Source organism: Condylostylus longicornis, unplaced genomic scaffold, assembly GCF_029603195.1.
Source record: "Condylostylus longicornis isolate FDR11 unplaced genomic scaffold, ASM2960319v2 ptg000010l, whole genome shotgun sequence".
In the NCBI taxonomy this organism is placed as follows: Eukaryota; Metazoa; Arthropoda; class Insecta; order Diptera; family Dolichopodidae; genus Condylostylus; species Condylostylus longicornis.
Window position 1 is genome coordinate 18,812,581 of NW_026577979.1, and position 13,728 is coordinate 18,826,308.

At 26.4% G+C, this 13,728-nt stretch overlaps 2 protein-coding genes across 2 annotated transcripts; both read left to right on the forward strand.

The window, feature by feature from the left end:
• The first annotated feature begins 4,401 nt into the window (after positions 1–4,401).
• Positions 4,402–7,596, forward strand: LOC129618729 (late secretory pathway protein AVL9 homolog). The gene is made up of 7 exons (XM_055533679.1): positions 4,402–4,614; positions 4,816–5,019; positions 5,086–5,749; positions 5,811–6,212; positions 6,291–6,468; positions 6,539–6,606; positions 6,671–7,596. Exons 1-7 carry the CDS (start codon positions 4,549–4,551, stop codon positions 7,027–7,029), a joined length of 1,941 nt encoding a protein of 646 aa, XP_055389654.1. The 5' UTR covers positions 4,402–4,548; the 3' UTR covers positions 7,030–7,596.
• A 3,505-nt stretch (positions 7,597–11,101) lies between these two features.
• Positions 11,102–11,507, forward strand: LOC129619178 (merozoite surface protein 2-like). Its single transcript, XM_055534307.1, has 2 exons — positions 11,102–11,219; positions 11,283–11,507. The coding sequence occupies exons 1-2, from the start codon at positions 11,159–11,161 to the stop codon at positions 11,456–11,458; spliced, it is 237 nt and encodes a 78-aa protein (XP_055390282.1). The 5' UTR covers positions 11,102–11,158; the 3' UTR covers positions 11,459–11,507.
• The last annotated feature ends 2,221 nt before the right edge of the window (positions 11,508–13,728 follow it).

Below are 13,728 nucleotides of genomic sequence, written 5' to 3' on the forward strand. Positions count from 1 at the left end.
TTAATGTAAAATTTTGTAAAATTCGTCTTCGAAAGTAATCAACTAATAACTGTTTTTTTCGTTTTTAATGTTTTATTAATTTGTAAAATAATTAAAATAGGATATGACAAGATGCAAGATTAGTATTAATAGAGAAAGAAATATATTTTGATGTACACTAAAAATAAATTATTATAAAAATTTTTAAATGAATTTGTTTTTAATAAGAATGTAGCTATTTACATAAAATGAAAAAAAGATTTTAATATAAAAGGAATCAGAAGCCACATTGTTAATGATAAGAAAAATCAAAAAATTATTTGTGAGAAATAAAATGTTGCATTATTTAAAAAATTAAATTTTTCTTATGTACGATAATTTAATAATTCATCAATTCGTTTGAATATTTGAACATTTTAATATATTGTTAATCTCCGTCTGATATTTGACATTATCAATTTATTATTCTACCTGATAGATACATAGATACCTTTTTTTCTCAGTGTGATAAATGTTCCAACTTTGATGATGCAACACATTTTTTTAAGTTTCTTCATCTAAAACGGTTATTAAAATGAAATAAAATATTACAAAACATTTTTATATTCAATATTAAATGAAGAAAGAATTTGTTTTTTTTTTTATTTTAAAAACTTAATATTTGTAGCTACTTAGCTACCTGCATTGGATAGTTATCGACATATTAAATCTTCGACATTTCTGATACCTACATTGTCATAAAACTGTTGCGATTTTTTGATAGTTCTATAATATGAAAATTGCATGAGTATAAATTTTTTAATACAATACCGCAAAGTCGGTAATAAATCGTATATTGAGCAGAGGTGGGGAACCTTTTTACTCATGGAGGCCAAATTCAAAATAACGATAACTAAGGGGACCGCATAAATTTTAATACCAGTAAATGTATCTTTTGTACAGTTATTGTAGTGCAAATCTCATTTTTTTATTTTAAATTCAGTTTTTATTTATTCCAAATTAAGTTTTTTATAATGAAGTCGATATTTTTTTATGCATACATACATAAATATATATAAAATTTAATAAAACAAAAAATCAATTCAATGAAAAGTAAATAATCAAACATAAAGAACAAAAAAACAACTTCAAATTCATTGTTTAATAAATTTAATTCAAGTTAGACTATATTTAGTAAGACATTTGCATTTGTTTTTTACTTGAAAGCAATTGAATATTTAAAGGGCATATAAATTCAAAAGACGGCGGAGCGAGGCCACATGCGACCTCGAAGCCGCAGGTTCTGACATAGTGTGTTAAACTTCAATTTAAAGTTTTGACAATGCTGTTATCTTAGTTTTAACAGTTATGGTTATCTTGTGTTATTGCTACCTCTAATTATTTTTTTTTTAGTAAAATTTGTCGTCGTGTGACAACACTAAAATAAATAATCAACGTACCGTTGTAAATTAAAAATAATTTAAATGAATGTAAATTTAATTTTGAAAATCACCCATACAGGAATGTTTTTCAATTGAGCTAACAGGTCTGTCTGGTATGAGAAACTTGATAAAATTTTCCTATCTCGCTTGCACGCTCTAAAAAATCTTAAAAAAAACACAATCAAGCCAACTTCAAGTAAGTCCCTTTCTTGTTCCAAGCATTGTCAAATTGAAATTAATATTTAATGCCAAAAGCTTTTTTTTCGTGGTGTTGATACAAATAGTAAAGAAAAATAGAAATTATAGTAAAATATATAAAAAAAAGTGATGAAACTGTGATTTTTAGGAAGTGTAAGCAAGATAAAAACAAAGATGCTCCTTTCTTTAGAATTTGTAATTCGTTGGTTTGGTTTTGATATGCAAAGCGTGTAGTACAAAATTGTCAAAAAAAAACCAAAAGGAAAGTTTGAAAACACTTTATAAAAAATATATTAAACGTCAACTTTGCAAATACTTTATCAAACATAAGTACATACATAAAGAACATAAATTTTGACAGCTAAAAGTTTTTAAAACACTAAATTTTACTTTATAAAACTTGAAAAAAACTTAAAACATTGAGTAAATGTTGAAGTCTGCATACTAAAACTTTATAAAGTTTTTAAAAACTTTTTTATTCCAAACAGGCCAATTATGTGAAATGTATTATATATTATGTATGTACTTTCTCATAACAACTATTATTTTTCAAAAATAAAATATAATACGTAAGTAAAATAGGAACTGTTATTTTACAAAAATAAAATATAATACACATAATATTACGGTTCGTCATTGTCACAATCTTATCAACAACATTGTGCCGTCATGTCACCTTACAACGTAAGAAAAAGGTTTAATAGTGGTTCTCACGTCAGAGTTTTATATTTTCATATTGTTATAATTTTCACATTTGTTACATAATTACTAATATAAGATGTATTAATACTATAAATGTTTTTTGTAGGAACGGTTCTATTTGGTTACTTAAAAAAAGAAATCAATTTAGAGGAATTTCGAGATCACTAAATTAATACATTTTAATTGTACATAATTTTTGCGTTCCATTTACCATAACCATGTGTCAACTTTTGACTTGCTAAAACTGAGCACAATTGCATTGCGTCAATTGAATGCGTAGTTGATATGCGTAGTTACGTTTTATGTACTATTTTTGATACAAATACTATTTTTGATTTACAACGAATGGATCACGTGATTTACAGTTATTTCTAATGTCTTTTTTAATTGAATTTTGAAATACTTTGAACATGTAAATGCAATGCAAATAATGTTGTCGTTTTTTTTAAAGCTATTTTCATATCAAGAACAGAGTATGATACTTATATACATATAGCTACATCATGTACTCGTAGGTATTCATATTATAAAGTAGGTATTCATATTATATAAAGGCTAAAAAAAAAAATAGCGATTTCTAACAACTTTTTTGCAAAGAAGATTTCGATAAAATCAACCCAAAAATACAGTAACTGATATTTTATTACATTATTTTTACTGTGTTCTGGGTTTACATAAGAGGTGACTAATGAGATGGCTCTTTTTACCGTACAAATCTTATTAAAATTATTAATTTTTATATATTAATATACTTTTTCCAACTGCATGTTCATATGACTATTACTGTTTAACTATTTTAAAAACTTTGTTAACCTACTTGTTTTTAATAATCTCTTCATGTATTCATGGAATGGCCAACTTGTCCAATTTATTGATCTTCCGAAGTTCCTAGAATTCGTTGCATTCGCATTTTTCGACAGTTTTTTTTTTAAATTTTTTTTTCGAAGTAAACTATGACAATGAAATTCATTTCGCTTTCAACTAAAACGCACACCTATAGAACCATATCCCGACTCATTAGATTTCTTGGCAGATTCTTCATAAATTATAAGCCTATAAATTGAATTTTGTGTTATTTTTTAAAATAATTCTATTTTTTTTTAAATTTTTTTTTTAATTAAAAATTTGTTCTCTTTTTTATAATTATATAGCGATGCATATTTTTAATTAATTGCTATTTTTCTGTCCTACCAATTTTATAAATGACCCCATTTACCCTACACGGTTTTTTTGCTGAAAATTGATCGAAATATCGTTCCTGAAATTATTTGTATATGACCTGAAATTATTTGTATATGAACAAAATTTGAAACTGAATAAAGCTTCTTTTTAAATAAAATTTTAAATAAAGTAAACAATATTATTTATTTGCACAAAACAGTTAATTATCTAACATATAACTCATAACAAGGATATAAGATATTGCTTACTATAACTCATAACAAGGATATAAGATATGCTCAATGATCATTAAATTACTAATTTTTTTTGTGCTGTTAGTCTAGCTTGACATAACAAAAATATTTCTCCCAGCCATGTAGTCTAATATGTTTATTTTTTTTAGAGAGTGGAACACAGTGGAAAAAGAATAAAACATACTTTTTAAAGTCTAGATTTATAAATAAAACTCTCTTAAAATTTTAAGTAAGATTTATTGTACGACAAAATCTATACGATTTAATCTGAGTCTGATGAAAGTCGTTTAACACTGTTTGATATCAGACATTGTCTGATGACAAATAACAGGAATTACGCTAATCTTCATCAGATTTTTGTCAAATTTTTTAAAAGCAGAAAAGCGACAATTAATTTGTTTTGAGTTTTGAACAGCGATTAGTCAATTTTTATTTTAACATTAACATCAAATAAATGCAAAAATAAATAATTATTAGTTTTTGACGTAAAATCTGAGGCCCATCAGAAAATTTTAGCCCGATGTGTAAATAGTCATCGGACTTTGTCATCAATGGAAACTGCACCTAACAATTAACTCATTAATATGGTAATGTTCTTTACTGACATCAAAACGGCAAAACTGAATTATATACTTTGCTTTGGTAACACAAAATGTTTTTTTGACAATACTTTTGACAACTAGACACCCAATAAAAAAATATTACTAAGTCTGGGGTGAAATTATAAATAAAATTAAAATATTTTTGTAGAAAATAGGATTTTTAGAAAATTGACTTCAATTTGAAAATAATGTGATTTCAATTAAAGCCATTTTTGGATTAACTTGTGTATTATGTCTGAAAAACTACCCATACTTCATATTATTGTAGTTGGATTTCATCATAAAAAAGGATGCCAGGTAAAAGACTCAAAATTGTTTCAATACGCAAGCTAAGTATTTGAGATGGAGACATATCTAAAATAAAGAATGTCTGCAATTAAATTTGTAATTTTTTAAAATGTTCACAATCCTCAAAATTTTTATTTATATTTTTTCCCAATTAATTTGCTTTCGCATTTTAATTTTTGAAAATCAAATTGAGTAAAATATTTATTTTAGGTTGAATTTTCACATCCACCCCTAATTCCTGGAACAGAGGGGAAAAACGAATGTCCTTCTGGTTGGAAATATTTTCCTACTTTAGCTTTGCCAGACGGATCTCATAACTTTATGAATGACACTGTTTTTTTTAATTTACCGAGTTTAAATGATCCCTCCGAAAGTATCTATGGAATTTCATGCTATCGTCAAATTCCAGTAGAGGTAACAAATATAAGATATGTACATATTCAATGAAAATATTGAACAAAAAATTTCAAACTATTTTAGAAACTAAAGATACGAACGGCTGATGTAACAAGAAGTACTGTGCAAAAGTCGGTCTGCGTTCTTGCTAGTTTACCAATATATGGTTACATTGAAGTAAAACTTTCATGTATTGCAGATGCATTTTTTGATCAAGGCGATTTTGCTTGCACAGATATTCTAGTCAAAGCTTATTGTAATTTAAATTCTTGTTTATTAACGGAAACTATACCTATGCGCCATTTTGATGTCGGTTTATCATTAAGAGATATTGTTTTAAAATGGAAACACAAAATTTTAATTTTGTTTAAATTGTATTTATTACAAAAACGCGTGGTTTGTTTTGGATCTCCTGTTCGTTCAATGTGCACTTTAATTATAGGGATCGCTTCATTATATCCACGCTTGATTGAAAAAGGTTTTAAAGAAGTTGCTTGTGTTCAAACATCTAGGCCACTTTCCCCAATGCCAGATTTTACATCGCCTCTAGACAAAAAAAATGAAATAAACATAGAAGATAAAACAGAAGACAGTAGCGACCGGAGTTCAGAAAATAAATCCCCAACGTCAGATAGTTCGGAAAGAAGTGTAAAAGAAATGAGAGAATTAATAAGAGCAAACTCAGCCGATATGCCGAAAAGACCGTTAGAACATCTACATCGTGATGCCAGCGTTGATACATTAGCATGTAAATGTTCATTTGATATTTTCTTAATGTAGTTTCATACTAAGTACTTGTTTCCTTTTAGCTGCCTTATTTCCGTTAGCATCAATCAATCCAGACTCATACAATGCACCATTACCAACATTTTCTAGTGGTCATTTGTGCTTACCGTATTTATCCTTGCCATACATGGATCTGTTGACAGATCCTTCAGTACTTAGTTACGTTATAGGAACATCAAACGTTCTGTTTCAACAAAAAAAGAATTTAGCAGATATACAGGTTGATACTGAAAATGCAACTTTAGATACTAACGACCAAGATTTGAGGAGGCAATTAGTTTTAACAACAGAAGACTTGCGTTTTGTAGATTATATTCTAAGACATGTTCAAAATCCCAAAGAAGAAGCAGAAGGTAGCGAACATTGGATACGCGAACAGTTTCAAGGCTATATATTGGCACTTATTAAAACCACCGTATCTCCAGGTAAATTAACAACTTAGGAATATTCAAGTATATACTAGAATTTATTTTTTTAATGGGTTTACTTGAACTGCAATTTAGAAAACCAAAAAGAAGTTGACCATTTCAACTCGTATTTTATTTCATCGTTTAAAAAAACTCAATGCTTTAGTGACTGGTACCTTAAGAGACCAGATGAAGGTTTTTTCGAAGCAATTACATCTGGTCATCCATTTTCCGGGACTTTATCGGTAGCAGACATGAAACTAAAACTTGCTCAGTAAGATTATATGGGAAAATATAATTTAAATGTAATGAAAACGCAATTATATTAAAATTTTAATTTTCAGAACTATGAATAACAGTGAAAGTGGTAGAAAGCTTAATCAAGCTGTAAACACTACAAGTAGAGCAGTGGGTAATATATTGCTTATTTAGAATTTGTTAAAAAAATTTTCTTACTTTGAATTTTCATTTTAAAGGTGGTGCACTATCCCAAGCAAAAGGAGCTTTTTCTAACTGGTGGTCTTCTATGACCACTCAAAATCATAATTTAAACAATGAAGAAAAATCATTCCAAAATCAAACGACAAAAAATTGTGATGATAAAAATAATTCAGTAGAAATTGATGATGATAATAATTCTCAAATTAAAATAGAAAATAGTGATAATGCTACTGTTATGGAAAAAATTGAATCTTGTCAAGAAATTTCTGAAGAAGAAATAAAAGAGGAAATTTCTGATACCGCAAATAATAAAACTGAAGGTATTGTAGAAATAGCCAAAGAAGCTGAAATGTTAGATAACACTCGATCTAATGGAAAAATCTTTACTGTATAACAACTTCTGAATGTAATTTCGAGTTCAAATATTTAATTAATAGAAATTGATAGAATGTAGCAGAAAAATGAGAGAAATATTTTTCATGTTCATTAGAATGAAAGTTTCCTAAAAATGAATTACATTTCTGAATTTCAAATTTTAATTAAAATGAATGAATTTATGAATATATGTAGTTGCTTTTATATTACCATATAATTACGTGTTTCGTTTTTTAAGAAAATTTTAAAATTAAAGTTAGGCCGAAAAGTTCTGTTTCAATAATTTCAAATTTTTATCAGCAAAATATTAAAATGATAATGTAATTCATAAAAATATTATTTGTATTAAAATCTCAATATTTTAATAAAAAAAAGGAAAATATTAGAAGTAATACAATTAATTGAATTGTTATTGCTTAGTACTAGAGTAGTATTAATGAAAATTGAATTTTTCTAACTTGTTTTATATTTAATTCTTTCAAAAATAAACTAGGAATTTATATAAAAATCGGATCTTTATTTTAATTTGCAAACAAATAATGATCAACTTATACCTGCATATTGCAGAAAAATTATTTCCTCATCTTTTGATTGACACATTTGTTTAATAATTTCAATATAAATAAGAAGTTATCTAATAACCAAAAATCATACTTTCAAATTAATTTCGACATGATGAATTTTATAAAATTAATTTGATTGTCTTAATAATAATATGCTTGACAATTCTTTTGGCATGATAATAATAATTTTTATAAATTGTATAATCTAAGACATCAGATTTTCGTGTTTAATAATAATTAAAATAAAAGAGTGTATATTTACAGATTTTTATGTTACACTTTGTTTTTAAAATCAGATTATAATAAATTTCTTCTATCTGCAATTCACAATTTCTTTATAACGAATTTATTGATTTAATTATTAATTAATGATTAAGTGAAAAAAATGAAAAGTATTAAACAGTCGAAATATCTTTATTAAATCATAATTGATGCAAAATTAATTTTAGTCGATTTTTTAACACTTTTATTTTTCGTGTTATAATACATTTTATACTTAACTCTTATGTCAATATAATATATAACAAATAATAAAATAAGTACATATATATATTAAAACATATATATATAATATGATAAAAAAAATGTGATTAAAAGAGAAACAAATGTACACAAAAGAAAGAAAAATTGGATTAAGAAAATATTTTCTATTTGAATTAAGAAAATGTTTTGGAAAGCTATATATGTATATGCAATGTTTTATATTTTACATTAAAAAAGAGGATTTACTATTCTGCATAGTTAAATTTTAATTGCGTGACATTTGCTTCTTGCATTATCAGGTTTGCTACAAATATAGAAATCTGTTGACAACATTAAAAGTTACAATGCTTTTGTTAACTGCAAAATTGATTAAAATGCAAAAGAATTCAACGAGCATTTTGCATTGTCGATTACACCTAAAACTTTAAGAAATTTTAACTTTTGCTTTTGCTTTTGTTAACCACATTAACATCTCCTTGCTATTTAACTTGAGACTTTCTCCAATTTTTATATATTATGCTGATTTGGATCTTTTCAAAAGAAAATTAACGTAATCGGACATATTTTTATACCTTTTGCAGAAATGGTAAATCAATCTTTTTTTTGGCAATTGTTTGACTTATGACAGATTTTAAGGAAATAACAAGAAAGGAAGAAAGAATAATTGATTATAATGAACCAGTTATGTAATAATGTAAGTCTATCGTAGTATAATAAAATTTCTTTTTAATTTAAATGTAAAAAAATTACACATGTATGTATTTAAAACTGTAAAGCAAAGGTGAGAACAGTGGGTTCTTATTGAATACCAATTTTAACGCGCTAAATATGACTTTTAATTCCATAACATTCATTTTGTAAGAATTTTAAATCTCATTCTATTTAGAAACAAAAATAGAAAAGATATTTTGTGCAATTATTATCAATTAATTAAATATTATATGATTATGTATCCAGTGTATTATGCATTATAATAAAAAAACTTTGATTTTAATGTGATTTTGAATTATAAATTTTCTATAATATTTACATTTAATTTTAAATAAAATAAATATTAAATTATGTGCTCTGTAGAATTCAAAAATATGTACATACATACATTAATATTTTTAAAAATTGTAATATCTTTATTAATTAGTTTTATTAAATAATTATTAAAAAATATTTATGTAATAAAACTGAAGTGGCATGAAAAAATTTGATTTCATATTTAGTATTGTAAAATAATACGATCATTAAAATATTACTTTTATCTTAAAATTTCAACCGTTCAGTTTTTTTCAAATTATGTAAAATTTATAATTTTTAATTTTTCCTCACATTCTATAATTGAAATTTTATTATAAAAGTTCAATTATAAAATGTGTTTTAAAAAAATTGCAATTCAGAAATGTTAACACTCTATATTTTGTAAGATGCATCACTTAAAATTATGGAATTATTTTCAAACGTAATGAGATTTTAAGTATGGTATCTCAAATTCCAAAGCTGCTTTTTTATTACATGAATCGAAGGTCTTAGAGAATATGGGTGTTAATAAGTCCGTTTTATTACACAGAAAGCTGATACATTTTTATTTATTTTGTAAAAAAAATTAATTGTTTTCATTTGTTTATGTTGTAAAGTTAATAAATTTTTTTTTCTAAAAAAAAACACAAAATTTAAATTTATTTTTCTTTAAGAAGCAATAAGATCTAAAAGTTAACCCATCTAATATTTTTCTCTATTTCTCATAGTGTAAAACGTGTTAAATGTGTTTAAATAAAGTTGGGTCAAACCAATGGTTTTGTAGTACTTTTCCATTCAAAAAATGAAAATAGTGCTTTTAAAAACAAGTAGTTACAATTAAAATTACTTTTACTCATATAAGAAACTACTTCAAGGAGTGCATACAGTGAGGATGACGAATTTATGCAGTCTTTAAAATAAAGCAAAAAAAATTTAACAAGTAAAAACGTTTCAGTCGGTATAAACCGATTGAATTATACCCTGCACCTTTCCTTGCTGTATAGCAATTACTCATGTGAAACCATTCTATAGAAACTTCACGGATATGTCTGACCTATAACTGTAATCTGACTTTATTATTTTTCCAAATATTTAAAATTAGCTTTTGGAATTGTATGGCAGGTACCCGAACCTGTCAAGCAATTCCACTAAAATTTCACAAATATATCTGATCTATAATTGGACACATGACTGCCAAGTTTCATGAATGGTTATTTTTTATAACATAAAATAACATAAATATATAATAAATTTTTTAAACATTAGATTCCACGTGCTCTAGTGATCCTACTTAAAATTACTAGTGTAGAGTAATTGTAAGAATACACAAATTATGTTATAGAATATAAAATATAATTCTTGCGTATAAACAAATGAAGCTTTTAAAATGAACGAGATATTTAAAAACAACCTACCATACGTACCATATAGTACATTTAATGTACTCGTATATAATGTGAATCGCGACATAACAAAAAGACAGTCCTGGTCATTAGTTTTTCTTAATGTAGTTTTGAATATAAAATATGTATATGTATGAGGGTTTTCAATATTTTAATTCTTAAACAGAACTGAAAAGCTTTGAAAGCTGCGACTCCAAACCTAATGCTTACACATTCATATGAATGTACACATATATGCAATTTTTATCTTTGCTTTCAATAGAAGAAAAAAGGCAATGATAAATATTATGTGTGTATAAGAAAGGACAAACTAATGTAAATTGATCAAAATTTAAAATTTTCATGTACGGAGAAGGGAACTTCCCGAAATCTTTAGCATAATACTTACTCTAATAGTATTACGTGCGTATAGAAAACTTTCGGAGATAATATTATACAAATATGTACTGTGTAGGGGTTAACAAATGCATATGTACATATGTAAATACACAAATACATGCTTCTGTTAATGTTGTGATCGTTTGAATTAGAATACAAAAATTTCAGCAAAAAAGATTTAAAAGTTTCAAGTAAAATGATTTTTAAGTTAAATATTTCTAAGCATTCGTAAGCATTGGTACAACTTACGTGCCACTTAGTATACGTTAAATAATCATAAAACCGCAATTGTAAGATATTTTTTTATTAAAAAATGGATAATTTTCTTGTTGGTTGTGGGGCTGTAGCTGGTGGTGCTACCGGAGCTGCTACTGGTATTATTTTTATTTTTCTACAATTACTGGATATATTGAAATATTTTAAAATTTTAATTTAAGCTGGAACTGCAGGAGCTGTTGTCGGAGCGGCTGTGGGAACAGTTATATGTCCTGGCGCTGGTACAACTATCGGAAAAACGGTCGGAGCAACAGTTTGTGGCACCGCTGGAGCTATTTCTGGTGGAGTCATTGGAGGTGCTGCAATGGCTGATGTCCTCGAGCGACGAAGAAAATGATGTTAGCTTATATTTTTATAATATAATATAAATAATTTTATACGAGGAAAGCAAAATGTGAAACTCTTATTTAAAATAAAGATACCTAAATAATAATGTATAAAAAGTATGTACATATGTGTTTAAACTTAAGTGAAATTGCAAGAAATTACTGTTGCAATGCCAAAATGTCCTTCGAAGTTCTCAAATACGTAATTATGCATAAACACCCTGATATTTTTCGTTTTTAATATGTTCATATGTATGTTCGGATATAGGGAAGAGCCTAAACATTAAAAATCTTAACATCAACTGCCATTATGTCTAACCTTATGTCGACTTTTCCAACTCTTTTGAAGTGAATTTTTTTAGATTTTCACATTGAATTTGGGGAAGAACGCGAACCATACTTTTAATGTGCAAAGGGATTTTAATTTTTTTACCGAACGCGTTGTGTATACGATAGGTTATGTGATGGCAACAAATGTTTCATGGTAGTGAAGTGTAAATAAACTATTTTTAGCAACCTCTCGGTCTACCGGTCTGTGTGTGCACGCGTGTATCTTAAGTTCGGCTGAACCGATTTTGATGAAATTTTATATGTAAGTTTATTTTGACCATGGCACGGATTGATCAACTTTTGGGTTATATCAAACCTCGGGAACAGCACTTTTTAGCGGGCCTGTTTTACATTTTTGATCATTTTGAAGAAAATATTTAATAGATTTACTTGAAATTTCATATATAAGTTTCGCTATACCGTTCGCGAAACGTCCTAACTTTTAGAAGAAATTAGGTGTTAGCAACTGAACGTTTAGTACAGGCCAAATATACATTTTTGCGTATATAAAGAAAAATAATCAACCGATTTAATTGATTTTAATATTTAGGTTCTTTGTATTAAAACAATCAACATATAAATTTTCTGGAAAGATCAGGGCTTGGAAACTGATCTGAGGACTGATTTTACAATTTTTACCATATCTACGGTATGAATTGATGGAATTTCTTGAAATTTGATATTTGAGTTCTGGTTGCTAGCGAAACTAACTTGCGAGCATTCCAGGGAATTTTGGTAGCACAAAGAAAAACTCTACTAAGAGCCAAATTTACATTTTTCTAAGTATATTAACTATAAGCTTACTAATGCCCTAAAAATTCGAAAGAATTATTTAACAGACATTTTTGTAATATTCTCCAAAACTTTCACTTAACTAAACAATACACATTGCGGTCGGTTATGTGTTAACCACATCAGATTTTTTTTAACTTGAAATGATCTCACGAATTCAAAGCAATTGACTGAATTTCTTTAATGACGTTTTTTTTTAATTTCAAGGACTACAATTAAAATTACTTTGCCCATGAACAGAAAAATCTTGTGCAATTTTACTTTATGTATGAAAAAAAAGAATGCAATACAAATCCATAAATAATTTCCCAAGACCAATCTACTGATTCTAATATTAGTTTCAGGTTTTTCCATTTTTTCTCATAATATCAGTAGCCATTTTCTGACACCGACTGAACTTATCACGTTTAAACACAAAGCTACTGAATGATGATGGAATTTTATATACTTTTGTAATTGAAGATTTTTTAAAGAAAGAAAGAAATCTTTTAATTTGTTTTGAACCGGAAACATATTATCAGGCTATGAATTAATAAACTTTCTTTTAATCATCTATGAAACTCAGATTATACAGATATAGTCACATCTTTATTATAAGTAACTGTCGACATCTCATCGAAAAATTATTAATTTTTTTGTTAATTATTAAGTTGTTTTCATCCAACTTTATAGTAAATTCAAGAAACGTACCTATAACAGATACTTTTGACACATTAATAAATTCTTCAGATTAAATTCTTTCTAGCACATTCTTGCTACTATTATGGTATCAACCTGCATTAACCGAATAGCAGGTGGGCATAGTTATTTGAAAATATTAACCACATATTAAGTATAAAATAATTTTTATAAATTTTTATTAAAACTATTAAACTATTTAATTACAAATCTAAAATTTTTCATGTTTTTTCCATTTTCAAACATTCAAGATCGTTCTTGTTGCTTACTTCGCCAAATTTATGAAATTTTGATACCGCATTATAAGTAGCTTTTTTACCAATAATACCACCAATAATTGAACCAGTTAAACCTCCAATAACAGCACCAATTTTTGATGATATAATTGATTTCGAGCATATATACAAAAAAATACCTGCTGCATTTTGAATTATTGCTCCACCAGTTCCAACTTTAAATTGTTATCACATTTTATAATTAA